Source organism: Diplotaxodon limnothrissa, linkage group LG17 (genome assembly GCF_057381915.1).
Source record: "Diplotaxodon limnothrissa isolate DT_005_m linkage group LG17, D_limnothrissa_male_GT1.1, whole genome shotgun sequence".
NCBI classification, from domain to species: Eukaryota; Metazoa; Chordata; class Actinopteri; order Cichliformes; family Cichlidae; genus Diplotaxodon; species Diplotaxodon limnothrissa.
This window is the reverse complement of record NC_140612.1, coordinates 29,784,841-29,811,406: the sequence shown is the minus strand read 5'-3', so window position 1 is coordinate 29,811,406 and position 26,566 is coordinate 29,784,841. Positions and strand designations below refer to the sequence as shown.

Sequence of the window (26,566 nt, the reverse complement as noted above, 5' to 3'; positions counted from 1 at the left end):
CGAAACGCAATATTGTGTCAGGACAATTCACTATTTATGCACAATAAATAAAGGAGCATAGCGCGACAATTTCTGTTCAGCGCCAGACTTGCTTGTAACCTATATCACTAATTATGTTATGAAAATGACGTATTAACTACTAAAAAATACTGACCTTCGTGTAAATGCTTGGAGCAGACTAACCTGTGAGCTGGAGTGTTCTGGGACGTTATATTTGATCTTTGAATGGCTGCAATCCAGGCCATCCGTCGCGTCTTTGTTACTTCGGAAACATGGCTTGAACAATTTCTCTTCAACGACGTAATCCGATAACAACCGATCTCTTTACCCGTCGGCTTCCCGTGGCTGTCATACGACCGGCTATTGCAGTTAATAATACAACGGCTTCTTGACATTTTTGTGTTTCTTTTTATCGCTGTGTGACTGATTTCAATTGAAAGCCTGCGTGCGCTACTACTGCTTGCCACGAGTTCCCAGAATCCTTTGCGGTTCTACCCGTGAATGACGTCACATTTTCAATCTCTATATAATATGCATGTTAAATTTTATATTTTGGGTAAAATATCAAGTCTTTTCAAGTAAACCGGTTCAAGTCCAATTCAAGTCCCAAGTCATTGGTGTAAAAGTCCAAGTCAAGTCACAAGTCTTAGAACATTTTTTCAAGTCAAGTCTAAAGTCATAAAATTAATGACTCGAGTCTGACTCGAGTCCAAGTCATGTGACTCGAGTCCACACCTCTGGTATCTTCTGTTCATGCTCAACGGACAGTAAAAACTATTATAAACCAATTGATGTGATCCAATTCTCAGCACTTTTTTGATACAATGATGAGCTGTTCACTGTTTTAAACACTGAAACAAAGTTTTGTTTAAAACTTTCAAAGTCTTGAATAAAACCCACTGTCAATATATGGAATTAGTGGTAAAAAGATAATGAACCTAATCATTGAGAGTGTTACTCCCTCGTCTGTTTTTCAGCAGATTGATTACCCAGTCTTTATCTCCATCTATGTGATTGATTGATCACTTCCCATTACGCTTGTCCCGTAAAATCGAAGTGATCTGACTACAATGCCTCCACTGCCACCTCAGCTAAAAATGGTGGCTGGGGCCCCTGCAGCATTTCCTGAGAGCTGATGTCAATAAAAGGTTGTGATGAATCCTCAGACTCACCACCGGGAAGGCTATGAGAAATCAATTGCTAATAAATCTAATGCTTTACATCTCTATGGGGGGAGCAGAGCAGGTGCAGTGAACAGAAAGACTTGGTTGAGATTTAAAGTGGCCAGCCCTCACAGCACAAATAAAAGCTTTATGTTGAAAGGGGTTAGGGTTAACTTACCGGACTGAATTGCAGAAGCTGTGCAACTGTTCATCCTTGAAGAATAGCAGTTTAAGTATGTTGCAGACCAGTTGTATAGAGTTGTTGTACAAATGACTAGATGCATTTATGCAGAAAAACAATAGAGACTAAGGCTTGGCTAGCATTTCAAGTGTAGCCTTTCAATTCAACAGCAAATTACAGTTTTACATCTCCATGAACACCCACAGACCACCAGGAATGCTTATGCAGAGTTGTGTTTATCCTGTATACATTAAGATGGGAGCCCTACTGCAAAATTTATAGAATTCTGCTAAGCCTCACCCAATAAATATGCCATACAGTTTGGTACTGTGCCCAACAGCAGACGCAGCGTGAAACACAACACAGGAGCAATGGATGCTGAGTTTTATAGGGTTTCCCCACACAGCCACCTCTTATCAGTGAAACAGTGGCCAACTCTAACACCCTCCATCCCACCAGTAAGATCCAGCCAGAACAACCTCCAGCAATGTTACCAAAAAGCAAATGAGCAGCCAATCACCTCTCAGTTTTTCATCTAGCTTAGGCTCGACAGTTAATTACAGTGTCTGACTGTGGATGTGTAATTAGAGAGGCCTCCGCGAGTCGCCTGCATCCCGCGATAAATGTGATGCTTGATTAAAAACGGACAGAGCTCTGTACCCTGACTTAGTCAAACAATGCATAAATCAGTGTTGTGTACAGGCTGGGGATATGGTGTAAAATGCAAGGTTGTTGTTGTTGTTGATTATTGCTTCAACATGAAAAGCAAAGAAAGCCTGTTTTACTCAGGTCTTAATTTGCTGCGTCCCATTTTTTATCACCTCATACTATGTGAAAACAAGCGTTTATACTTAAACCCCAAACTACTATTTAAATGTAAAAGAAAATTTAAAGGAATTTTAGTTTAACTTCAAATTCAAGAGCACTGGGGGAAAAAGAACCAGTTTTACAAATTAATTGTTATGCTATGCTTAATTGCTTAATGTTATGGTTAATTCAATTAATTAAGCATAACAGAGATGCTTATTCATAAAACGGTCATCACTGAGTCACAGACTATTCCTTTACACTTTATCCCAACTGATTGAGTTTTTGTGAGTTGTCATGCCCCAGAGGCCCATTCTTGGAAAAGAAAAACCCTAATTAATTATAAGTCTATAATTATATTTCAATTAAAACTGCAATTTAATCAACCAGAAGTCTATGGCACAATCCAGGAGGGGATGTCCCTAAAATTGTTGTATTAATTTAGGCTAATGTTCTCTCTATTATTGCAAAATCAGGCCACCAAACAGCCGGACAAATCCTGTAGGAAGCCTTTGGACTGCATCATAGATGGAGAAGCATATTAATATATAACATATGAATATATATTTTGTTGGCTTTGGAATATGAAATGCTTTAAGATAACATTAGCTTTTGACTTCTCAGTGAGGCTCTGAAAACAGAGGTACCTGCATTTTGTTATATTCATATTACACTTGTCACAATACAAAACCGTCAATCTTTATGCCTTACAATAAAAGACACTATATGTGGTATTATTTTCAATAACACATTGCTAACAAAAGAAGTATTGTTTTAATGAAGAACAAGACTGGTCCGAGCAATTGTATTCACCTACAGCCTTGTAGGAAAAAATGAACGTGTGCACCGGCCAAGTTAATATTTATAAAGACTGCTTAACACTACATTGTTGTTGAATCGGGAGCTTTACCCTCACAAAACTTTGCCTAAAGATCAGGGTTGCAGTCTTTAAGATGGGTTTGTTGTGCTGCTGGTTTGTTGTGCTGCTGTGCAAGTGTTCAGCTGCTAGTGAAGGGAGGGGCTGTGTGTCTACAGCAGTTCTGTGTGAAGCTGTGCATTAGCTGGAGGGGGTGAAGATGGCACTGCCGCTTTTAATACTGTTGAAAAATGGATATTAGTATCCAAGTATTTGTTTGTTCTTTTGATAACCACAAGTAGTATATCTATTCTTTCCTGTTTGAGGTTACCTGGGCTTTACTGCACCAGTTTTTTCTGTTTAGTCTTTACTCCCTCCCTTCATCATCTCCCACATGTTCATGAGTCTTCCTCATCATTCCGTGCATTTTGGGGTAGTTTTTTTTTTTTTTTTGCTTTTGTGTTTTGTCCATTTTTGGGACTCTTCTGTTTTATCAAGCATCACTAATTGAAGTTTTTTAATCTTCTTAATTTTGTCTTTCTCTTTCTCTTATGTCCATTTGTCTGCAGCTGGGTCCAACTTAGAAACAGTGTTGCAGCAGTACAGCCTGTCTACCACTAAATTGTGCAACTGAAGTCTCCATTAAAGAAAAAATTATTACATTGTAATTTTGTATCCAAATACTCTAAAATTGTATGTATTGTGACTATAATATTAAACAGCAGTTAAAATTCTCTTTCCTTTTCCTCTTTAATTCACTTCACCTTTTGCTTCTACAATCAATTCCACTGGCCTACTTCCAAATAGCTCCAGGTGTTGGCACAGTGACCTATAAAAAGGTGCACCCCCCGCCATCTAAACTAATCACTATGAAACACTCCTTCCATATTTGAATTGTAATAGTGGGTCCAAGACCAGGCCAGTGCCTGGCATTGATTGTTCTCTATGGGGAATAGATGGGTGTTGACAGGTCACGAAGAGTCGTGTCTCCGAAATGATTGCCAGTGTTCTCGTCTCACTTTTCACCCAAGTCCAGCTGTGTAACTTAAATGCACATGTTCAAATTTACACGCAGAGCACCAGGTGTGGACACAAAGCATCACCGATTCCCTCTCCGGTCTTGCTGGCCTAGTTTGTTCACTTGCAATGTCCAACAGAGTCTATTGTCCTTCACCAAGGATAAGGTTCCCTCTCTTGTTCTCCTTAAAAGTAGCACACAGACATTTAAAAAAAAATTGTATTTTAAATTTTTTTTAATTCCTGAAGGTTAATCAAAAAATTATGAGGATTCTATAATCATACTACAGATCTTTGCCACTGAGACACGACTTCTGTTCAGACTTTGCAGTTTCTTTGAGAAAGTGGATCGGTTTTGATCTGCAATCGAGATTATAATGAAGACAAGTTTAATTGCTGATGACAAATCACAGAGCCAGTAGAGGATTGCAGTGCTGCAGCGCTGCCAAGGGAGCAGCTGCAGAAACAAAGCAGCATTCTGTTTCTGCTCAAACGCTTTCTGTCTCTGATTAGGAAAAAAAATTCACTATAACGCTCCCCCAGAATCGTTTTGTAATCCGATCACAAATTTAAAAATGCAGCTATTTTGAGAATGTGGAGGATTTGCATTATACGTAAAGAATGGCTACGAGTCTTACAGAAAACAGTGTTCAGTGTCACATTCTGGACCAGTCAAGTTTCTCTGTGTTTTGACAGCTTTCAGTGGTCAGATTCACATGCAGAATTTGTAATGGCCAAGTAAGCTGCACTAACAGACCATACAGCACTGTATCCAATTCAGAATAGGCCCCTCTTTCTTCTGCCGTGACCAGTTGTCACATTCCAGCATTAGCCAGAGAGAAACGGCAGCTAAAGAGGGGTACCACAGGGGCCAACCCAAACTAAATCTGTCTTCTTTTCAAGGATCGGTGCTAATTATCTAAGATCTTTTCAAATTCTGATCTGTGATCTGTTAAACACGGCTGGTACAATGAAACTATTTTCCTGAACTTAACTTTAACACTGGAACCAATGGAGTCATCCCAAGAGTGGAAACAGCATCCATTTGACCCTCAAGTTTGGACAAAGCAAAAGTCGTCAAAAGTCATTCAAAGATAGTTTCATTAAAGACTTCTTTTGAAGCCTTTAATGAAACTATCTGTGGACTACTGGCAAGTGCATGGATTATGAAACTGATAAGATTTGGTGGATTACACAAAAACATGCTAAATTCCCTTCCCTGCAGGAGGTTTATTATAATCCAAGTTTGTCAAACTATCAGCAGGTGTTCTAAAATATATAGCTATGTTTGAATGCTGCAGGAAACTCTATTATAAAGACCATAAAACGCATTGTGTAACACTATAAAAAGACCATATTCCCCTCTGAGATAGACTGGAGGGAAAAGCAGACATGATGTCATATTATAACATCATGACAAGTGTATGGAAGACTGGGTTACAAGTGACTGTGGCCAAGTTGTTCCCTTTGTTATTCAATACATACATATTACACAAGGGGGCAAAAAGAAACTGAACTTTTCTCTAATGTTTCCACATATATGAAGGAAACACTTTAATTTGCTTAGCTTAGCTTAGCTTAGCAAAACAACTAGAAACAGGGCCAGCTAGCTTGGCTCTTCCTGAAAACAGATTCTGCCTGTAAGCCATGCTAATGATAATATATTGGATCGTTTCTATTCAGGGAAACTATTATATACTTTTTAAATTTTCTGTCATATATGTGAGATTCATATATTAAAAAAAGCACAAAGATTAGCACAAAAAATCTGGATAAGCTCGACAACTGCTAACTAATTCCTTTTTATTTGTACAAAAAAGGCAAAGTGTAAACTAGAGACCACCTTCCTCTGAGATTGCAATAATTGCAAGACCTGTCGAGATGGTTTTGCAGTTATTGTAATCTCGGCTATATACTCCATAATGTTGCAATTATTGAGTATATAGTAAAGTTAGGATTACACTTGCATATATACTGCAAATGTAAAGAGTTGGTCCGAGTGACATTCATTTTGTCAGACGGTGAGCACAAGGGTGCATGCAGATGTCCATGTGCCTGTCTGTTTGTGGTGACCGCATAAACTTGAAGAATTCACCCTCCGATGATAGATGTCCAAGGTGCAAGCAATCACCCGCCACTATGAGCCATATGTTCTGGACCTGCTCTGATTTGAACCGGTTTTGGTTATGTGTGTGGGAAAACAATTGATCCTAATCCGATGACAGCAGTCTTTGGTGTACTCCCAAACCAACACGGGATAACTTCTTATCAAATGAATGCAGTGGCTTTCTCATTCTCCTGGCACGCAGGCTAATTCTTCTTAAATGGAAGGATTCAGGTCCACCAGTGTTTGTTCAGTGGGTGAGAGAGGTGATGAGGTGTTTGCAGATAGAGCATTTGAGATACAGTTTGAGAGGGTCTCAAAGTAAATACTACAAAACCTGGTCATCCTTTGTTGAATATGTGGAGAAGTTGTCATTTACTGAAGTATGATGTAATACTGCTTTTATCTGTGTTTGGGGTTTTTTTCTCTTTCTTTCTTTAGAGCCACCTACTATCTGTAGCAAGCCAAAAAGAACTGCGCACAATGCAGCCCCCCCTTTTATTTATGTATTTATTTTATTCTATTTTTGTTTGTTTTGGGGGTTTTTTGGTGGGTTTTGTTTTTTGTTTTGTTTTTTTCTGTTCGTTTGTTTGTTTGCCTTGTTCATGTGATAGTACTTTTTTTTGTATGTGCCCATAGATTACACATTTTTCTGCATCCAACTGGTTTGCCACTGCGTGGCGTAACCAGTTTCACAATGGCAGTGTTTGTAATCCTTGTAGCAACACAAGAGCGGTATCAACTCTTCAACTCTCAATAGGAAACAATCTGCTTCAAAAACAAATGATAGCATGCACCCTAATCTGAAGGGATATATGGCAAGATGCTACCTAGACAGATGTCTTTGGTTTGTCCAACAAGTATGTCAAGTATGTTTCTTCTGCTAACAACACTATTTATCAGTAGATGCTGCTGGTCATAGTAGGGGAAAAAACAGCAAGACCACAGAGTATAGATTAAATTGGCGCTGTCAGTCAGCTCAATAACGGTCTAACTTGAAGTGGTATCACAGTTACAGGGAGCCTTGGGGTGGGAGGGTATGTCTGTGTGTATCTTTTGATGAAATATGCGCAGTGTGACGGATGAGCTAGCCCATCACGCTCCACAGTGACTGCTAATCGGACTGCTTGCTGTGTGTACACAGCACAGATACAAATCTACCACAGGCCAGCACCTTTGGATGTTTCTTTGCTCACACTCACATGAAAGGGCATGATTGATTGCCTTTAATACTGAATTTCTTTTAATCAAGGGCAAACCAATTATAGTATCGACACATTCCAAGTTCTCTGGTGTCTGCTTCTTATCAAAGTGAAAGCGAAGACACATCACAGAGCTCATATAAATTGGTCTTGTTCTTATCCAAATAAAAAGCATGCATTATTCAATGGCCTTCAATACAGCCCACAAGATTTTAAAAAATGAAACTAACTAAAAGGCTAAACTGTATAGGATATTCAAAAATCTATTTAAAAGAAATTACAGAGCTGTCATAGCTTGTCATAAAAGCACAATAACTGTACAGCCTTTCCTAAAGCCACTGATCCATGAATATTAAAACTGCACCTCTGAAGAAAAAGAGAGACTGGCTGGTTTATCTCCAAAGCAGCCATTATCATGCAGATTTGCTGCAGTCCAAACTGCCATGTTTATTTAAAGAGCAATTCGCCTTATCTTCCAAAACTCCCAATACCTGCAAAGCCAGCCAGTGATTCCATCACAAGATTAACTCCAAAGAAAAAAAATAAGTTCAGTTTCTTTCTGTAAAAATGGGTGAGCAGACTATTGAACAGTGCTTAAAGGGCAGTGCAAAATAGGAAAATTAGCTTAAATGTTTCCTATCCTTGGCTTGGTAATTAGAGAGGATAGTTAACTTGAGAGATGATATGCTTTATGCTTCTAAACACAGAATAAGGACCTTGCAACTGAGCCAAACCTGAGTGACTTGGTGTTTTTTGACTGAAACGGTGTACCGCAAACCCGAAAAATGCAGCTATATGGCAAAACAGGAAATTAGTTAGAAACAGAACAGCTTCGGATCAAACCATGCTTATTTCACATTTCTGAATAAACCAACACTTTAAGAACAATAGAAAATGCTTTCAATTCCAACAAGCTACAATAATAATATTATTTCCCTTCATTATGCAGCTTGTGTCATCACTCCTCGAAATAGCCCTCTGTTACACCACAATGAGTCAGGGGCTAAACAACACAGTAGCATTGAGATGTCCACACTTCCTCTGTCTGTATTATCTCGTGTGATTCTCAACTTTTCGCACTTATCAAGAGGAAACAGGAAACAAAGAAAGGCTATCTCACTCTGCAGAGTAAATCAAGGGCATTGGGTGAGAAACAAACAAGCTATATGCCTTATAAACATTTATAACACTTCACATCATGACCTCTTAGAGGTTTTGCTTCTGACCATTACATAAAAGGTAACAAATGCCAAATTTCAGCGTAATCACTTCACTCCTGCTACATTTCTGGACCACATACTATACCTTTGAGTAAAGGTAGCAGGGCTGTCATATGATCTCTCCTGAACCCCAAATCCCTCTAGCCCTCACACTAGCTTTCACATTCTCCATGTCTCAGGTTTTTATGAGCTGAGAATCACAAACTGACTTTCCCCCACACACAAACTGGGTATCTGCAGCCAGCCCTGTTCGGGCCCAGAAAGCCTTTTTCATATTACTATATTTTTATTAGCTGACCATGTGTGAAGCTAAGTTAGTGCCAAGGCTGCCAAGCTAATGAATCTCTACTGGTTTTGCGAAGCGCTTGGCACTTGGAATAATAATTAAGGCACAGTGCAATCTGAGTGTACCATGCTGAGATGAATGGGAGTTTCATCGCAGCTCGCATGGCATAATCATTTTACTTCATCATATTCTAGGTATGTCCCAAACAGAAAAACAGTTTGGCAATAAAAAATAAATAAAAAGAACATTTATTCGTCATAATATTCTGGCGAAATTTCTACCCAGCTTAAAATAAAAAGCACTCCAAATATCCAATAAGCTGTAGCTGTTTAGTTGTAAAACACAATATGGTCAGCAGGATTGAATTCTTGAGTATTTTGTTTGCTTGTGTTTATTAAGAAAGAGTTGACACTCACATAGAAATACCTCTAAATTAATTCATTATACTATTTGTTGGGGTTAAGATTTGGTTGAGAGAGATCCAACCTTAGCAAAAACACCAGTGAAACTCATGTCATATGTTTCCAAGACTATCCCAAAACCCCTCTGCAACCACCTATTGCAACCTTCTACCATAAATAGAGAAAAAAGAAAGTTTAAAAAAAAAAGCCTCCACACCAAGCTCCCAGCTCATACCAACCACAAGCATAATCCATCAGCCCAATCATTTACACGACAATCTCCTGACGGCTTCCTCATCACAAGGGAAGGGCTGTCAGTGGTCCCCATACATGAAAAAACAAACCCTTCCACATCCATGAACACATCCTTTTAAGATTGTGATCAATGTTGGGATTTGGTTCAGACTCACTTTTCAATGTGTATTGAAACACGACTGCTTTGTCAAGTGCAGGGAAAAAAAAGAGAGAAAAAAGGCATGTTTGAGTTACTGTCCTGACAGCTGTTCTGGGCTAGAAAAAACTCAACGGTCACTGAAAAATGATACACAATGGCTATTGATTACAAATGGTAGAAAGAGTGACCGTGTGATCCCCGGCTTCGGTTTGGTTTTGTATTACCCCCCAACTGCCACGACTTGTTTTGAAGTCCACCTCACAGCGTAAAGAGGGAATGTGGATGCTCACTCCTAAGTAATCCAATGCCACAGAAAAAGTGCCTTGCTTACAAAGAAAAGTTTAGTGCCCTGTGGTAGAAATTCAACCCCATGCTGCTGAACACAGTGATGAAGGGTCTCAGATTAAGAGGATACACGCATTTGGACAGATTATAAATTTAAGACAAAGTTTTCACCACTTTATCTACAAACCTGAGAGTTCCGTCCTACCAAATCTAGCATAAGTGCCACATGACAAATCTGTGCCTTTGGTATGTGTATTGTGCAGAGGGCTGGCAATCTTGTAAGCAGAGTTGTCAGTGGCTACCACTGTTTTGGGATACGCATATGGTGTGTACACAGGGAGGGTCGTGGGACTGAGGTTTGGCGGTCCTGTCTTGGCAGAAAGGCGGGGCGACTGCGGCCTGTGGAGCACAAAGGCCAGCCAAGGGTTACTGCAGCAGCCTCAACCAGCCTCATGCATCGCTGGGATCTGATGGGACAAGGAGGGACAACCTAAAAATAACAAATCCATCTCTTTTGTGTGTCTCTGTATTGGGTGCAAGCATGATACAAATATTAGGTGTTCCTTAATAGCTTTGAAAAAGGCACTGAGAAATGTACTGACGGTTTTTTAACATGTTTGCAACAAGCAGATATGTTTATCACCGATTTACCTGCCAGTTTACTATCTGCTTAATTTTTTTGACCTATGAAATGCAAGAAATGCCAATATCAGTTAGCAAAAACTCAGCAACACTAGTAAACCTAAAGACGTTTAGTTTATCATTACACTGGGGAAAGAATACATTAGTTTCTTACTATTGAAAAATCAGATTAGTTGAGGATTTGACATTTTTGCCTTTAAAAAAACAACAACAACCATGACCTAAATGCTGTATGTGAATTGATTAATGATTTTAAACAAAAGTTTATTTCATTAATGACCAGAATTCTACCAAAAGCAAATTTGTGGAGTAATGTATTAACAAAATAACAGTGCAAGTGTTTTTCTCAGAAGAACATGTCAGTTCAGAATAAATAAATGAGAGAAGGCTGAAGCGGACTGGATATGTTTATGATAGTAGGGTAAACTTTTCAGTTAGAAAATGCTGGCGACTGTGTGCAGTCTTGAGAACCAACTCGAGTGGAAAGTAGCATTTATCAAGGGAGTTCCACCATACAAATCTGTGTGTAACAGACAACATGTACAATGTGCAGAACACAAAACATTGTTTACTGTCAGATCCCAAACCATCTGTGTGGTATTAAAGTTATTGTTACTGTACCACATGCGTAAATGTGTGCACTGCTGTAGACTGTGAAACTGAATTTAATCTGTGCCCTGGGGCTGGTGTCGCACATCCCACAATAAGAAAGCCTTGCCTTTGTAAAACCTAGCTTTGTTTGGTATGAATATCCAACAGTATGTCAGAAAAGCTTAAAAGGTCCACTTAGTCCACTTAGGATTGAGGCCTTATCACAAACAAGTAGCACAGCACTGCAGGAAAAGTATGAGAGATTGAGGCTGTAGTCACACAATCCCAGAAACTATATAGCTTTTTACAGTTTTGCTAGCAAGTAACTGGTGAATGTTTGCAAAGATGTTTACCATACAAATTACAAGCTATTGCAAGGAGCTAGCAACAGCAAGCAACCTCCCACAACCACTCCCCAACTGGTTGGGAAACACACATTTTTCCCCTAGTTACCAGTCGTTATTCAGGGTGCCTGACCAGTCTCTTGGCCAGGGCTCTAACAACTGCTTTCACAGCAACTGCCAGAAACTTCTCACATCCACTCGCATCTAGCTGAAAAATACATTTTTTTCTGGTTGCCAGGCAATTGCTAAATGGTCTTTAGGCCTGTGTGACTAGCGCTTTCAACGTAGAGGACCCGGGAACACAGTTCATACAACATCACTTAATGAGGAGGCAGGAATTGTGACCCATTTAAGATAAACTAGTATCACGCAAATGGAGCTGTTTGCATTGTTGTGTGCATTTGCGTAGTGTAACCTTGAAACTGAAGATTTAAAAGGAAACTTAATCTTCACCTTACAACTCTACAATGACAACTTTAAATCAATAAAACCTCTCATAAGATGGTTCTGATCAACAGAAAATGTCTCAGTGCCCCTTTGTTATGAAGAAAAATCTCTGCAAGTGGTTTTATTTACCACTCCTGTAAAAGCTTTGAGCTCATGCCATTTCAAGGAGATTGGCCTTGATATTTCATTCTCTGTCTTCAGCTGATCTATTGCCATTTGTTCCCTTAAACGTGGAGCTAGACAACCACTATAGGGGAAATCTAATTCACCCCATTCAACTTCCTGACTTCTCCAAGCCTTCATTTTTGGCCTGAAAACAGTTTTGAAGCCACAATATCTTAAAGGTCGTCCACTAAGTGCTTACGTTGACTAAATCTGCAAGTAATCAAGATGAGACTCCTTCCCCTGCCTTCCTATTGTTTTAATGATAGTCTGAGGTCTCCATCCCAAGTGTAAGGAGTCTGCAGAAACAAGACATCAATGGCAACACTTCTTAAAGCTAGGGAGCAAAAACATATGTGAATGGTTATTGGGTGCATATGATGGTGACACATTACCAGAAAAGATTTTTTTTCACCACGAAACCACACTTTTCATGAGGTCTGCCCATTTCTCCTCGAAAGCACAAATCCTTTAGTACGCAAATCTGGTTAAAAGTTCCTTGCCTCAAAACTATCTCAAATTACTGTTCATAAAGACCCTTTTTCATCAGTTATCCTTACCACACTTTAATTCTGTCTTCAGGCATTTTACACTCAAAACTCTTCCTGACAGACACAGGCCGTTTCACCTCAGCTGGATTACTTGCTCCACACATAGTTCAGAAAAAGAGACTTTGTTCAATCATTTGATTAGCTTTCCTCTTGCCTCAATATTTAGCATCTCCAAGCACATACTGTAACTTAAACAGCCTCAACGCAACTAGGGCAGATGTTTTAGATAATTATTCCACTAGAGGCAACGGGATTCCTGGCAGCATTTAATATGGTGGGCTGAAACTGATCACAACGAGCCTCAACCCATAAGAGATAATAATTATGAGCCGTTATGATAAACAGATTTGATCGAGAGGTGACAGGGGGCATTTGGTTAGAAATGACTTTTTTGTGCAATGTGCTAATTATAATTTTTCATTTCCTCAGCCTCAAAAATAAGTTATTCCAAAACATTAAATTGTTTCTTACTGTTTCAGTCATGATACCATGTGTCACCACATCCGCGGTGGTGGATATTTTAATGAGGTATTTCAGTAATGGGTAATGTAACAGCACACGAAAGAAGTTTTTCTTCAATGCTTTTTGCCAAATAGGCTCTGTAAGACCTGGTTATCATTTTTTGAAAATATTTGTGTGGAAATGTCTTCAATGTGCATTATTTTTTAAAAGTGAGGAGGAGGTGACTTTTCTGTTTGTAACATAAAGTCCAGCTGTATGCATCTACGGAAAACTGCCCCTTAACTCCTTTGATCCATGTCCCCAGTAGAACTTCCTGATGAGGTTAGGGTCTTAATCATTGCTTTAAAGCATTTTTGAATACAGCATGATGTTTATTTTGTAAAACTACAATCCCATTAGCTTCACAAAGAACAATACAGCAGGCTCTACTGTGAGAAGTCGCAACTATATACAGCGTAAAAGGTAGATGTAGCAACCATGACATCACCCACTGGTTTCTAAAGTCCTGTTTTGAAGCCTCAAAGTCTTTTTGCAACCACAACTATCACCATCTGGTGGCCCTCGGAGAAAAACCAGGTTTAAGGCACTTCTGACCTGCATACATGTTCTACTGTTAATGTACACTATCACATGAGCGTGTGACATCTGGTTTCAAAAGGTTAAGACAGAAAAAGTGAAATACCTGCTGCTGAAAACTAAATATAAAAGAGGAGAGTTTTGGGGGTTTTTTTGCCTCCCACTACCTACGGTTTGGAGCTATTTTGGAAAAACAAAGCATTCTGTCTCCTTTAGATCCTCCTTTTAGTCTGGCTTTCATAGAGCTCACTGTGGCTGCTTCTATATACAGATCCTCTTGCAGTTCTCTTAGCCAGGGTGTGCCACAAGGTTCTGTTTTGGGGCCTTCATTGTTTATGCACCGACTTTCATAGGTGCTTAAGATTATATATAAAGTTGGAAGGCTTAACAATGGGGAAACATAAATCCTTGTTTGTGCTCTGAACAGATTTGAGCCTCAGGTAATATAAACTCTTGTCCCCTTTGCACGGTTACCAAATCTTTTATCAGGAACCTTGGGGTGACTTTTGACTCTGCTGTTACTTTGGATGTTAATGTTACATTTCTGGTTAACTTTAAACTTTCAGAGGTCTGCATGGAAGAGCACCAGCATACATCAGTGAACTTTTACATCCACACATTCCCTTAGGTCATGTGATCGGGGCATGCTGGCTGTGCAGCATACAAGGCCGAGATCTAAAGGAGATAGAGCTTTTGCAACAGTGGCCTCCAGACCCTGGAACTTTCTCCCACTGAGCTTAAGATCTGTGGACTCAGTGGTCTCTTAAAGGTTACTGATATAAAAACTATGTAACCATCAGTATTTGCATAGTTTAAGGATTTTTTTGTTTGTTTGTTTGATTTTTTTGCTTTAGCAAGAGCTTGACTGAGTTTTGATATTGTCTATGTCTTCTACAAATCCTAGAAATTTAGTAGTCAAGTAGAACTACACAATCATCAGTACTCAGTTTGACACCAAAACAAAACGATTATCCCTGAACACAAACTCCTATACTGAAAATTTAAGTAACAAAATTAGACAGAAGTGAAACATAATGAAATGTTAGTAGGCTGCTCATTGACCAGCCTAACACTACTGTGAGGTATAAAGTTAGTCACATTAAATTACCTCAAGGCTGATTTTTACAATGGCAATACCAGATGTCTCAAGCAAAAGGGTAACATAAATTTTTAGGGTAATAAAAGAAGGACAGAACATTGGATATTGTTTAATGCTGAAGTTTTTAAACAGATCTAGATGCTGGTCTATTAGATACATTGCTAATATTAGAAGTATTTCGTCCCTTTGTCTGAGTAAAGGTATTGCAAATACCAGTTCTGGCAACATCCCTACTATGTTCAGTAACAGACTGGCTAGGGCATGCCTCCCTCCCCCCTCCCCTCAAAAAATAACCTGTAGAACATGTAACTGTTAGATCCAGTTAGACTCAGGTAACCTATCTTGTTTACATTATGTTTATGTTTGAGCTGATAGAAAAATATTACAACAGAAAAAAAATGGCTATATGGCAGCTGTACAGAAGACAAAAGAAATACTTGAAAACTTTTTGTGTAGTTAACTCCTGATTCAGTCTGCTGTTGAGCACATAGACATGTAAAATCCTTACTATTAAGTGAGCATGCTTCCACAACGTGACTACATACAGAAGGAAGCAAGAAAAGCAGGATTTTCTGGATTTGATTCTGTTTTCTCTGAAAGTGCACAAGGCAGTTTTGTTTGTTTTAGTAAGTGTTCCACAGTGCTAAGCAATGTGTGCATCATTAACATACATAATCCATTAGCACTTCAATTCAAAGCTATATGGTTTGAACTATGATGAAAGGGTGCTCCTAAAAGGCAATCTCATCTTGATGCATTTATTGGTTAACCACAAAACCCAAGCTAGAAAAGGAGCAGATGCTGCAGCTAACAGACTCTGTGATCCTCAGTCTTCACTGTGCCACTTCTTTTGACTCACTATATGTGTGGTATATTTAATTAGCGCTGAAAATATGGAGATTTTTACAGTGCACTTTTCAGGACCACGTTGTGCCATACAACAAAATCCATACGTAGCCAAACTTGTGCAGCCCCGGGAGATGAAACTGTTTGGCTAAAACAAAGAAGGAAGATGTTTTCACTTCAATCCCCTTGGGGACCGTAATGCACTTCTGAGCTGAACAGAGGGTCTGTGACGTTACTGGGGTCACAGATGTTTCTTGGAGACACTGAAAGCCACTTAGCATGCATTTCATTTCTCTCCTCATTCATTTATCTCTTGTCCTTGCCTCACATTTGGCATCCGCTGAATAATGCCATCTAAGTGAAGACATCCATTCAGCCACTTGATCCATTAGTCAAAAGGTGTGGTTATAAAATCAATATTATTGAGATGTCAGAATTACACGGAGCCACATTTGTCAAAGCTGCGATGATGGGTATTCAAAGGAAAGTTCAGAGGTTATGGTGAATACATTTTCCAATCTATTACCAAATCTCTCACGCAATCAATCTGACAAATACAAACATCACCACTATGGACATTTTGTTTTTTATGGATGAAACCATAGATGAAAAGTCTGCCCTTACATTTGGCTAAACCCAAGGAAAGCCCTACAGTAAAAGAAGTCTTGATCTTTTTCCCTGAGTCAAATATGGCCTGGCTCAACTCCCCTCCCAGCTCCCGTAAAACTTAGTCATTTCACACGCAGAGGCTTTTCATTGTGATTACCACTGGCCAAGAGACTTCTTGGCCAGGCCCTGAGCAATGCCCAGGAAAAACACTTGACATGATTGAAAAAGCAGAGACACGCCATAACATCCCCACAACTCGGAGTGCCTGAATTGAGAGGTTTTATCTGCTTCAGCATCTTGTGTAGGATGCTAGGAGCTGCATGTGACATGTAATGAGAATTTGATTAGAGAGTTAAAGGTAAGATAAGATCACGTAAGCTCCCTACCAGGGGACAAACAAACTTGACTACAACCAAATCAGTCTTTGCAGAGAGCTCCGTACCAGAACGATTAGTTGAACTCTCCTCCACTTCAATCCTTCTCCCACCTTAACCTTTTGCTCATAACTCTCGTTCAAACCCTGAGGGAAGAGACCGGGAGCGCACGACTCTTGACCCCAAGAGAGGACTCCGTTTGATGAACGACCAGGGAATGTCAGACCTCTGATTGGTATTCAGCCTCCTCCATCTGAAAGCACTGAACCAAAACACCAGTTCTTGTCCCCCAGAGTGTAAATTACCATGGTGACTTTGATAAATACACAATGTTGGGTGGGGGAGATACTGAACTTTCACTGACGGGATGAAGAGCAAGCGTAGGCTGGAGTGGGCAGAGCAGTTCCCCCGGATAATCTTTCACCGACTGGCTTTTTGACAACCTTGCAATGCCGTGCAGACAAAGCCGATGGCCACAGAACCTCTGGGCATTTTTACAGGGGGATACTTGGCGAGGTGCGATGTAACTGAAGATAGAATACGAAATTTATTCCTACCACCACTCGCACGTTTCTGTGCTGCGTCACCTCCTTTTTCTTCACTCCGTCCTACTCAAACACAGCACACAGAGGGGTCACCGATGGTGCTGATAAGTGAAAGTGGGGGGATATTTTGACTTTTAAGGGCTGTCCATAGATGCTAGCCAGGCAGCAACCTTTCTGACTGAGCTGTGGCTGAATAAGGGAGGGAGCCTGCTCTCGGTCTGTTCATGCTTTTAATCCACAGAGAAACCTACCGCATACCTTGCATATCAGCAGCTTCGCCCCATGATTCAACACTTGATAATGGAAGATGAATTGATATCAGGATTCACAGAGCCAAGCTCTCTTTATGGCCATATACAGTATTTCAAGGTCAGTGGGGAACTATCTGTCCAGATGTTCTTTTTCAAAGGAGCCCAGCTGTGCTGCAACTCCCAGGCATTTACATTACAAATTGGCGATTCTAACAAGCACAGATGCATTGCGAGCACACCCACTCCCTGAAATGTACCACATTTTTCTCTTTTGTACATGCCTAGTGTCACCTAATCTGATCTTCTGCATTTTGTTGAGCCCCTTATGCTTATGGAACCATCTATCTTACTGGTTTGCGCACATCTTTTTTCCTTTTTTACTTCTCAGACTGTATGAAGACAATAAAGACCAATTGCAGTTTCTCCAGAACTAGGAGAATTATGTTTTACAGCATTAAAAAACGAACATTTGGGCTCTTGGCTGTTAATTGGATATAGTGTATAAAATAGGTGAATATTTGTCAGCGTTTTATAGGCTAAACAATAGAGGAGTCAATGGAAAAAATAATGAGCAGATAAATCTTGCTGATGCAGATATCCCTAAACATAAGACTTCTGTATGTTTGCTTTACAGTGATCATAACTTTGAGTCCTGTTTTGTCCACCTTTACATTTTACAGTAGATCCCTGTCCATCTCTGTCCAGAGGTTCTTTCTAATCGCTCTTCCATAGCTATTAAAATGCTGGCATGTTTATTCAGCTGTTTGCAAAATCACTCCCGGTTTAAATTAGCCTTATTCCCCGGAGAGTAGGGCATTGTTAGAACAAGCATGAGTGCAACACAAAGAGCATCAGAAGCAGTGCATGTGCATGCAGGCGAGGGGACCAGGGCTGCTATCGGTTCACAACGTGTTGAACTTGAGCTGTGAGGTTCCTTACTGTGGAAATAAACCCCGCGTCTCTGTGGACTTTAATCATGTCCATCATACTTAAGAATTATTTGTGGGGCTAAACACAGAACATTAAGACGTACACTTAGTCATGAGGCTATATGAACTCAAGAGCAGCTCAAGTTATATGAACGCACAGTTGAGCACAGTAGATGCTTTAGGAATATTACAACATTTATTTAACGCTTGGGTTTTAGTGCACTCCCACCCCCTCACTCTGTCTTTGTGTCTTGCCTTAAGCCGACAAATAAGCGGTGATTCATCACAGGCTACAGACAAAAGCACATGCAAACATGCGGACAGGAGCAACGACCCGTCCCTCTCCGCTTCCCTTCCGTGCCGACGTACCCGGAGGAGATGACAAGTGTAGGAGCGGGCTGTGATGTTGTTGGCAGCGGCGCTGCTACGCTCTGTAGGCGAAACCTACCTGTCATCGTAGCAGAAATCTGCGTCCAGCGTGTTCAGATAGAGACCCACAGCCACGGCGGTGCACACGAGCTCCGTGATCATCTCTCAAAACCAAAGTGGGAGAGGAACCGGGATAGAAATGATTGGAATCAGGTCCCCTCGTCTCTCTGTTTGTGTGTCTCTCTCTCTCTGAAGTCTCTGTTATTATGCTCTCAATTCAGCCGCTCGGCAGCAGAGCTCTACAGGCAACGCAGGGCATTTTCCCGTGTCATGCAACGTGTGTCAAAGTTTCCCTTATCACCCTCTAACCCATTGTGCTGTGAAACGCGTCAAGCCTGGAGAAGTGGAGGTGCAGCTGTCGCCCGGTCCGGCTCGGAACGGTGCGCATTTCTGTGCTGCGGTGCCTTCAGTGTGAGCATCTCCCTGCCTTGGCACTGGAGAGAGCAGAGCGGGGAGACGCATGTGGTTTTCAGGGAGGGTGAGCATGCGCAATGGGCTCTGCATTGGCGAGAAAAGGGAGAAAAGGTGGCGAGTGAAGTAAGGATTTGTGGTTTTGCGTGTTACTGATGGGCTACACTGCAAATCAATTATAAACAGGGAGTCATGCATGAAATGGTAGTTGCAGATTGTTGCCATGACAAGATTATATTTTTGATTTCATGGCACGGAATCCAATTTTAACCAAAAATGAGGAACAGACCTCCATAGGTCAGGACCTCTGTATTCTTCTAGTGTGGCACGGTAAATATTATTAGTCTAAAATATGACATGGTGTTACAATGATGTAACTGTGAGCTGGAAAACAAACCTTTGGGGAGTAAAAACACACACAAAAAAAAACAATATTAAAATAAAAGAAAGCTTTGGTTGCCGAACAAATGCCACTCTCTGGAGCTAAAATAGGATGCAAACATCAAAGTGTAGTTCCTCCAGTTGCCACTTGATGATCCTAAAGCTAATCAGTTTCTATAGATTCACATTTTATAATGTCACACTAAAGCTGTGAAATTTACATGTTTTTAGCCTGGGTTTGGTCTTCATAGCCAATTTGCCTCTTTAATACAGTTTTTAAGTTACTCTTGAATTTTTCTGTAGCTTAAAATTAGAGCCAAAGCAGCTTTGATTGACCACTGTGCTGACACAGCTGATCGCTAACCTTAGCTCATAGCTCACCACTTCACCTTCTAATTTTTGACACTAAGAAGCAAACATGTCAGTTGCCAAACTGTTACCACTGAGACTTTGAAATGCAGAGCACAGAGACTGAAATCACAATGGCCATGAGTATCTTTTGTGTCCACATGGTGTATCTGAAATAGGATTTGAATGGTTGAAATTCAGGTTGCTGCGGTGGTCTTCATGTGACTTTAGAAGGGAGAATGGTGACCATCAACCCTTAGCCCCCTTAGGGATTCAGTAGCTCTGCTGCGATCCTACTGGTGGAGGATAGAGGCGAATTCACACAAGGTTGCTTTGAATGATTTTTTAATTCCACAGTTCTATCGTGTTTGAAGCGGTCTTCTCTAACCAAGGATGAGAGGTAGATAAACAGTGCCTCCATCCAAAGGGAACAAATGGTTGCTGTATTGTTTGAGTATGAAAATTTAGATTATTATATTTTATGGCTTCTGCCATCACCAGCTTTCTGGTAGCACTGCCGCTTCACCGAGTTCGATACTTCCTGGGCCCTTCCTGTGTGTAGTTTGCATGTTGCATTTACATGCAAACCACATGCATTTTCTCCAGGCACTCAGGATTCCTCCCAAAGCCAAAAGACATGCATTTTAGACAGTTTGATTGTAAATTGGCTGTAAAATGTTGGTGAGACATAGATAAACTGCTACAGATTTAATTGTAAGGTGAATATGGCTTATAGTGTAAACCATTGTGAGTGGTTAGTAAGACTAGAAACGTGCCATGTGAGTCAAAGAAAAGTACACTGAAGCTGTTCCTGTGGCATGTTTCGGCCCAATGTGATAGTAACACACACTGTATTGTCTTTTCCTTTACTTTGTCAGTAGTTTTTACCTTTTACTGATTTTTCTGTTTCAACATGTTTTGCCTAATATGAAAATATATAATTTGTATATATTCAAACGCCATTCTCATGCTGCAAGGGGATAACAGATAATAATTTCTTAGCACTTTCTCATCAGGCATATGTTGCCTAATGACTGCAAAGTGGTGGAAGCCTCAGGCCCTTTTTCTTTGAAATTCTATTTAAATTTAACTCTGGGAAGCTGAGATGGGAAGCCACTCCCACTGCAGGCGTCACATTAGCTTCTTTCTTACTCCAAATTGAAAATATTGATTAATTTGCAACACCAACCCCCCACTGTCTCTATGGAGAAGCGTTACTGAGAGAGTAGGTGTGATTGATTAACTACTGTACCTCACCCTATGGTGAGCACACATAATAGTTTGGAAACGCTTTTGGCCCTGCTGACTACCAGCTGGACAAACGCCTGTCCCACAGTTGGGGATCCAAGACGATAAATCCAGGGCAGAGCAGCGGAGAAAGAAAAACAGATGGCTGGAGGAGGATGTATAGAACATACGGGCACTGGCTGACAATGGCTGAGACAGTGACAAAAAATTCAGGGTGGAAGTAAGAGAGACATTTGTACCAGTGACCCTAATTCTGAGCAGGACTTGACCTCCACCTCATGGAACTTGTCTGCTGGATTATTTAGGAGACCTGAGACTTATGTTGATGTTTTTCCTCTTCTAAAGTATTCATCAGTGTCAAGAGGTAACAAATGAGAGTTGGTGTTGGGCTGTTAGAAGAGATTTGATCTATTTAACAGTTTATGAATGAGACAAGCTCAAAATATATCCCTTTTTTATGTTAGTCATTATAGATAAGGAGTCTTGTGAATGATCATTGTCACAAGCTATACTCAAACAAACACATGCTAGGAGGCAAACACAAAGATGAACACTGTGCCCTCTGTCTGCCCCAAAGGGACAAGGAGATGCTCTGTATGGGAGAAGCCCGCACAAGTAATTAAGGGATTAGTAACGGAAAAAATCAGGAAAAAATATTCCAGGGGAAAGAATAAACAGCTCCAGGGCAAAACAAACACATTGAAGGGAATAAGTGTTTACTCCCTCAGACTGATTACCTGCAACCCTCTTACCGTGTTGGCTCGTAACGAACATATTCCGTGCTCTTTTGGTGTAAACAGCCAAGAATCCTAAACAAAAACATCCTATTTTGGTTTCAGATGCCGGCCTGAAAGGTCACTCGAGGCCTCAGTAAGTGGAGGATGAGGAGTCTTTTGAGCATTCAGTGCATTTGCCATAATTGATTAATGTATTTTTCCTTCTTTCATTTCCTGTTTGCTTTCTGTTTTGGGGGGAAGTGGCAATCATTTTTAAAGCTTATAATTTAAAACGTATGTGTTTGATCATTAAAACCAGATTTTGTTTTGCTCATGGAAAAAGCTAATGCTCGCATACTGAATATGATATGCATCCAGACTTGTTTTTGCATGATTCTTCACAATGAACATTATGTTTGTTGTTGATTAGCATAAAGACAGCATGGCTCTGTCCTAAGCCAACAAACCTAACCTGCCACTATCTCCAAAGGTCACATGTTGTGAATTATTTATTGTATTCAAAGCTACGGTTTTACACTGGGGTGTGCATTAAACTATTTCTTGTGTACAAGCAGTAACCTTATATTTCCAGGGGTTTTACCATCTGCCTCTCACTACTGTGTGCTCACTACTCCTAATAGCGTCATTATACAAGTGCACAGGTTAAATAAATATGTTCTTTAGCAGTTCACAAAGCAAATCTTAAGTAAAGTAAAAGGCAAAACTGACAACAGGGCAAATATTAAATGCCACAACTATGTCCACTTCCTCATCCCTTTTAGCCCTACAGAGCAAGTAATGGTAATTTCCACATGCTATTCACTCCGGAACCACTGCTTCTTCCCCTGAAGCAGATTGACATCACACAGGAAAAAGATAATCACAGCTGGAAGGACCAGGCCTCACAGAAATAGCACACTCGTGGTATTAATATCAACATTGAAGCTTGGCAACCGAAAATCAGAACCTCAGATCAAACCCACCCTGGTTTGTGGAACATCCGCAAAAGCCTTCACGTCCTAATTCAGGAAGATCAGAAATATCATTTTGTCTTGAATAAGTGTGAGCACGATTATTGTTTTGGCTTGGGCAGTAAATTAAAGTAGATAAGTTAATGAGGTTTTGTTATTTGACATTTACTTTTAAATCAAGATAATGGTTGACTGAAGTTGGCTTGAATAGTGGTTAAAAATGTCACTGGATTGTGTTCTTTTTGTAAAAAAAATAAAACCTGTATTAAATAAAAAAGTTGCCCTAATGTGAGGATAATGAAAACACTCATGTGTAGTACAGTATTAGTATCTTAGAGTATTTTATTGAACAGCATTGAGCTTCTGTGCTCATAGCCACTCTGTGTATTTGAGCGTATATACACTCACAGGCCACTTTGTTGGATACTACCTCACTGGGCTGGACCCCCTTCTGTCTTAGTGGGATCCAGCCCAGAAGTGCCTTTATTCTTTATGGCACAGGTTCAACAGGGTGCTGGAAACATTCCTCAGAGATTTTGGTCACTTTGACACAATAAGATTATGCAGTTGCTCCAGATTTATCAGTTTCACACTCATAATGTGAATCTTCTGGTGCACAACATCCCAAAGGTGCTCTATTAGATTAAGATCTGGTGACTGTGGGGGCTGTTTTAGTGCACTGCTATGTTCAGTATATTAGTTTGTGCTGGTTTGAGCTTTGCGACATGGTCCATGATCCACGATTTTCATGTTGTTTATGCCATATTCTGACCTTAGCATCCAAATGTCAGAGCAGACGATGTTTCTGTTAAACTTCTGCCTCACTTTCATGTTCTTAGCTGACAGGACTCGTTTCTGGTGTGGCCTTCTGCTCCTGTGGCCCATCTGCTGCAAAGTTTGATGTGCTATGAGTTCAGAGCAGTTCTTCTGCATACCTTAGTTGTAACGAGTAATTATTAGAGTTAGTCTGGCCATTTTCCTCTGACCTCTGACATCGACAAGATATGTCCACCCAGAGAACTGCTTTTCACTGGATATTTCTCTTATTTTGAGTATTCTTCGTCAACTCCAGAGATGATTGTGTGGGAAAATCCCAGTAGATAATGTTTTGATGGTTTTGATAATGTCACATTTAATGCACTGAGTTACTACCATGTGATTGTCTGATTATTTATTTACTTGCAACAAGCAGTTGAACTGGTGAACCTAATGAAGTGGATGTCGCTGTAAAAGAACATTACTGCCCTTTAATAATATATATAAGACAAACTGTTGTGTAACACTGACTTTGGACTTTCTGCTGACCACACGTAACAGCGTTTCTTTTTTTTCCTCTATTTTTTCATGACTTAGCAGATGTTTTAAATCAGTCTAATTTGCTATTAATCTGGATACCATTCCAAGGGAGCGGGCAAGATGAATGGAAAATATGAATCAGAACGACAAGAACTGTTTTTCAAAGGATGTGATGACTGTGTTTCACACTGAAAACATCATTTGTCCATTCTCTCTTAAGTGGTTCTTCACGGCGACGCTATTTGGAGCGGCGAGTCAAACATTTACATAGTTTGACATCCCTGTTTACACTTCCACAGATAAATCTCTGACAGGTGAATGCGTTTTGGTCCACGTGCGTCTTCAGAGAATGTATCTGCAGAGGCCGGAGGTGATAACAATAAAAAACAAGCCGCGTGTTTCCAGCGCAACGTCCAGCTGAATCTCTTTATTTCCACAAGCCTGCTGTCATATGCGGCGACAAGGTGGTTTGTGACTGGCACGCAATCTCCCAAAAGTCCCCTGTTTCTGTTTAGGTAAAAGACAGCACCACAACAACCGATTCCTATTACGTTAGTGGACCCTTGAGATTTTTTCTTTAGTTTAAATCAGGGAGGGTGGCAGGAGCTTGTATTGTATCCAAACACCACCGTGAGAAACAGTGATCGCAGCTGAAAGCAAATGTGTTGACACACTCCCCTCGCTTCCTCTCTGCTTCCTCTCTGCTTCCTCTCATTCCTACCTTACAGTGAGAAGTCTTAGATGGGAACGCTTTGAATGATTTTCCTTGGAGACGATTTCTGTCTGAAGCCGTCATCGCACCCTGAAACATTTCTTTCCCTGTCATCTGTCAACTGCAAATCAGGAAATTGCAGTTTGCCTACACTGCGCCGACTATACCTTTCAACTGGTTTCTTTCACGTGCCTGTGTCGGATGCAGGCCTTTCATCGTGCCATTTTCCTCCTCTTCCTTGTGGGCACATGAAAAGGAGATTTTTGAATTTGCGTAAACATGCGTGCTAGAAGTCAAAGATGGGAAAGGTCAAGAGGACGTGACTCACACGCCGCAACAAAACCCGACAATATTTATATCCTAAACAAGCTTTGTACACATCTTGAATTGTTTGTATTCGTGTCAGTCCAGTTTGGCCACTACAGCAGGCTGTCAGTGTGAAGCACGGTGCCGGATCCAAACACGGTCCAGACACAGCAGAGAGAGCCTCGCCATGTGTCTTTACAGAGATAAAAATAACACTCGAGGACACAGCTTCACCACGGCAACGTTGACAGACCTATGAATTGCCAACAGATGTGCAGGCTGCTGTGGCTACAGTGACAAATAGATGCAGTGGGAGAAAACAAGAAATGCTTTGCACCAGTGCTGCACAGTGGGAAAGTGTCCTATGGCCTATTTCCTTACTTGCAGGCTACGTTTGTTCAGGCTCCATAATTTACTACCTAGCTTTAATGAAAATGTTCACACACACAGCTGACATACTCATTACTGGCTCAGTGGTGCGGTTTTGCACAAAGCTGAATACAACTTGACAGAACTAATTCTCATCATTTAGGAAGAAAATATTGTTTCCAAACACTTTTATGTTTTATTTATTCAACTGCAGTCTTGTTAGATAAACTAACACTACAAAAGCAGTTATTTTGAGTTTGTTAAATTTCGGTCAAGTTTTGCACTTGACAGAGGGTTTAACATTTTAACCAGTTAAATATTATATTCATATAGTAAGAAGCTGTCATCCATTAACCTGGTAGCTGAACAGTTTCCCATAAATGTAATGTTTTATTCCTACAGTAACCATATTAACTATATGCTCACTGGTCATTTTGTTAGGAACACCTGATCAACTGCCTGTTAATGCAAATATCTAATCAGCCAATCACACTGTAGCAGCTAAAAAAATACACATGGTCTTTATGACCTGCTGAAGTTCAAACTGAGCATCAGAATGAGAAAGAAATGTGATTTAAGTGATTTTGAATGTGGTATGGTTGCTGGTGTCAGACAGGCTGGTCACAATATTTCAGAAACTGCTGATTTACTGCAATTTGCACACACGAACATCTTACGGGTTTTACAGGGAAAGGTCAGAAGAAGAGCTATATGCTAAAAAAACAAAAAAAACAAAAACAAAACCCACATACATTAATTTTCAAACATGTACAAAGAATATGATTTATTAAATAACTGAGGCAGAGGTAAATTTAAAAAAGTAAATATTAAGATTGGAGACAAGGGCACCACATGCCCTGTCTTTTCCTCTACTTCCTCTGGTTTGGGATTCTAGAAATTGAGTTTCCAGACCTGCTGAGGGGATCCTGGTTACTTTAAATCCCATAATGCTTCAAACCCCCTAAACTGTCTTTAAAAACATGTTAAAAGGATGCAATACATAGTATGCTATCAAAGAGAAAAGGCAGTTTTTCC

At 40.3% G+C, this 26,566-nt stretch overlaps 1 protein-coding gene across 1 annotated transcript in view; it reads right to left on the bottom strand.

The window, feature by feature from the left end:
- Positions 1–19,087, bottom strand: part of LOC146615216 (protein O-mannosyl-transferase TMTC2-like) — a 68,668-nt gene extending 49,581 nt beyond the window's left edge. Inside the window, exon 1 of the mRNA XM_085376824.1 lies at positions 18,793–19,087. Within this exon, the coding sequence (XP_085232950.1) occupies positions 18,793–18,875 (83 nt within the window). The 5' untranslated portion in view covers positions 18,876–19,087. The remainder of the gene's footprint in view (positions 1–18,792) is intronic.
- Positions 19,088–26,566: the final 7,479 nt, after the last annotated feature.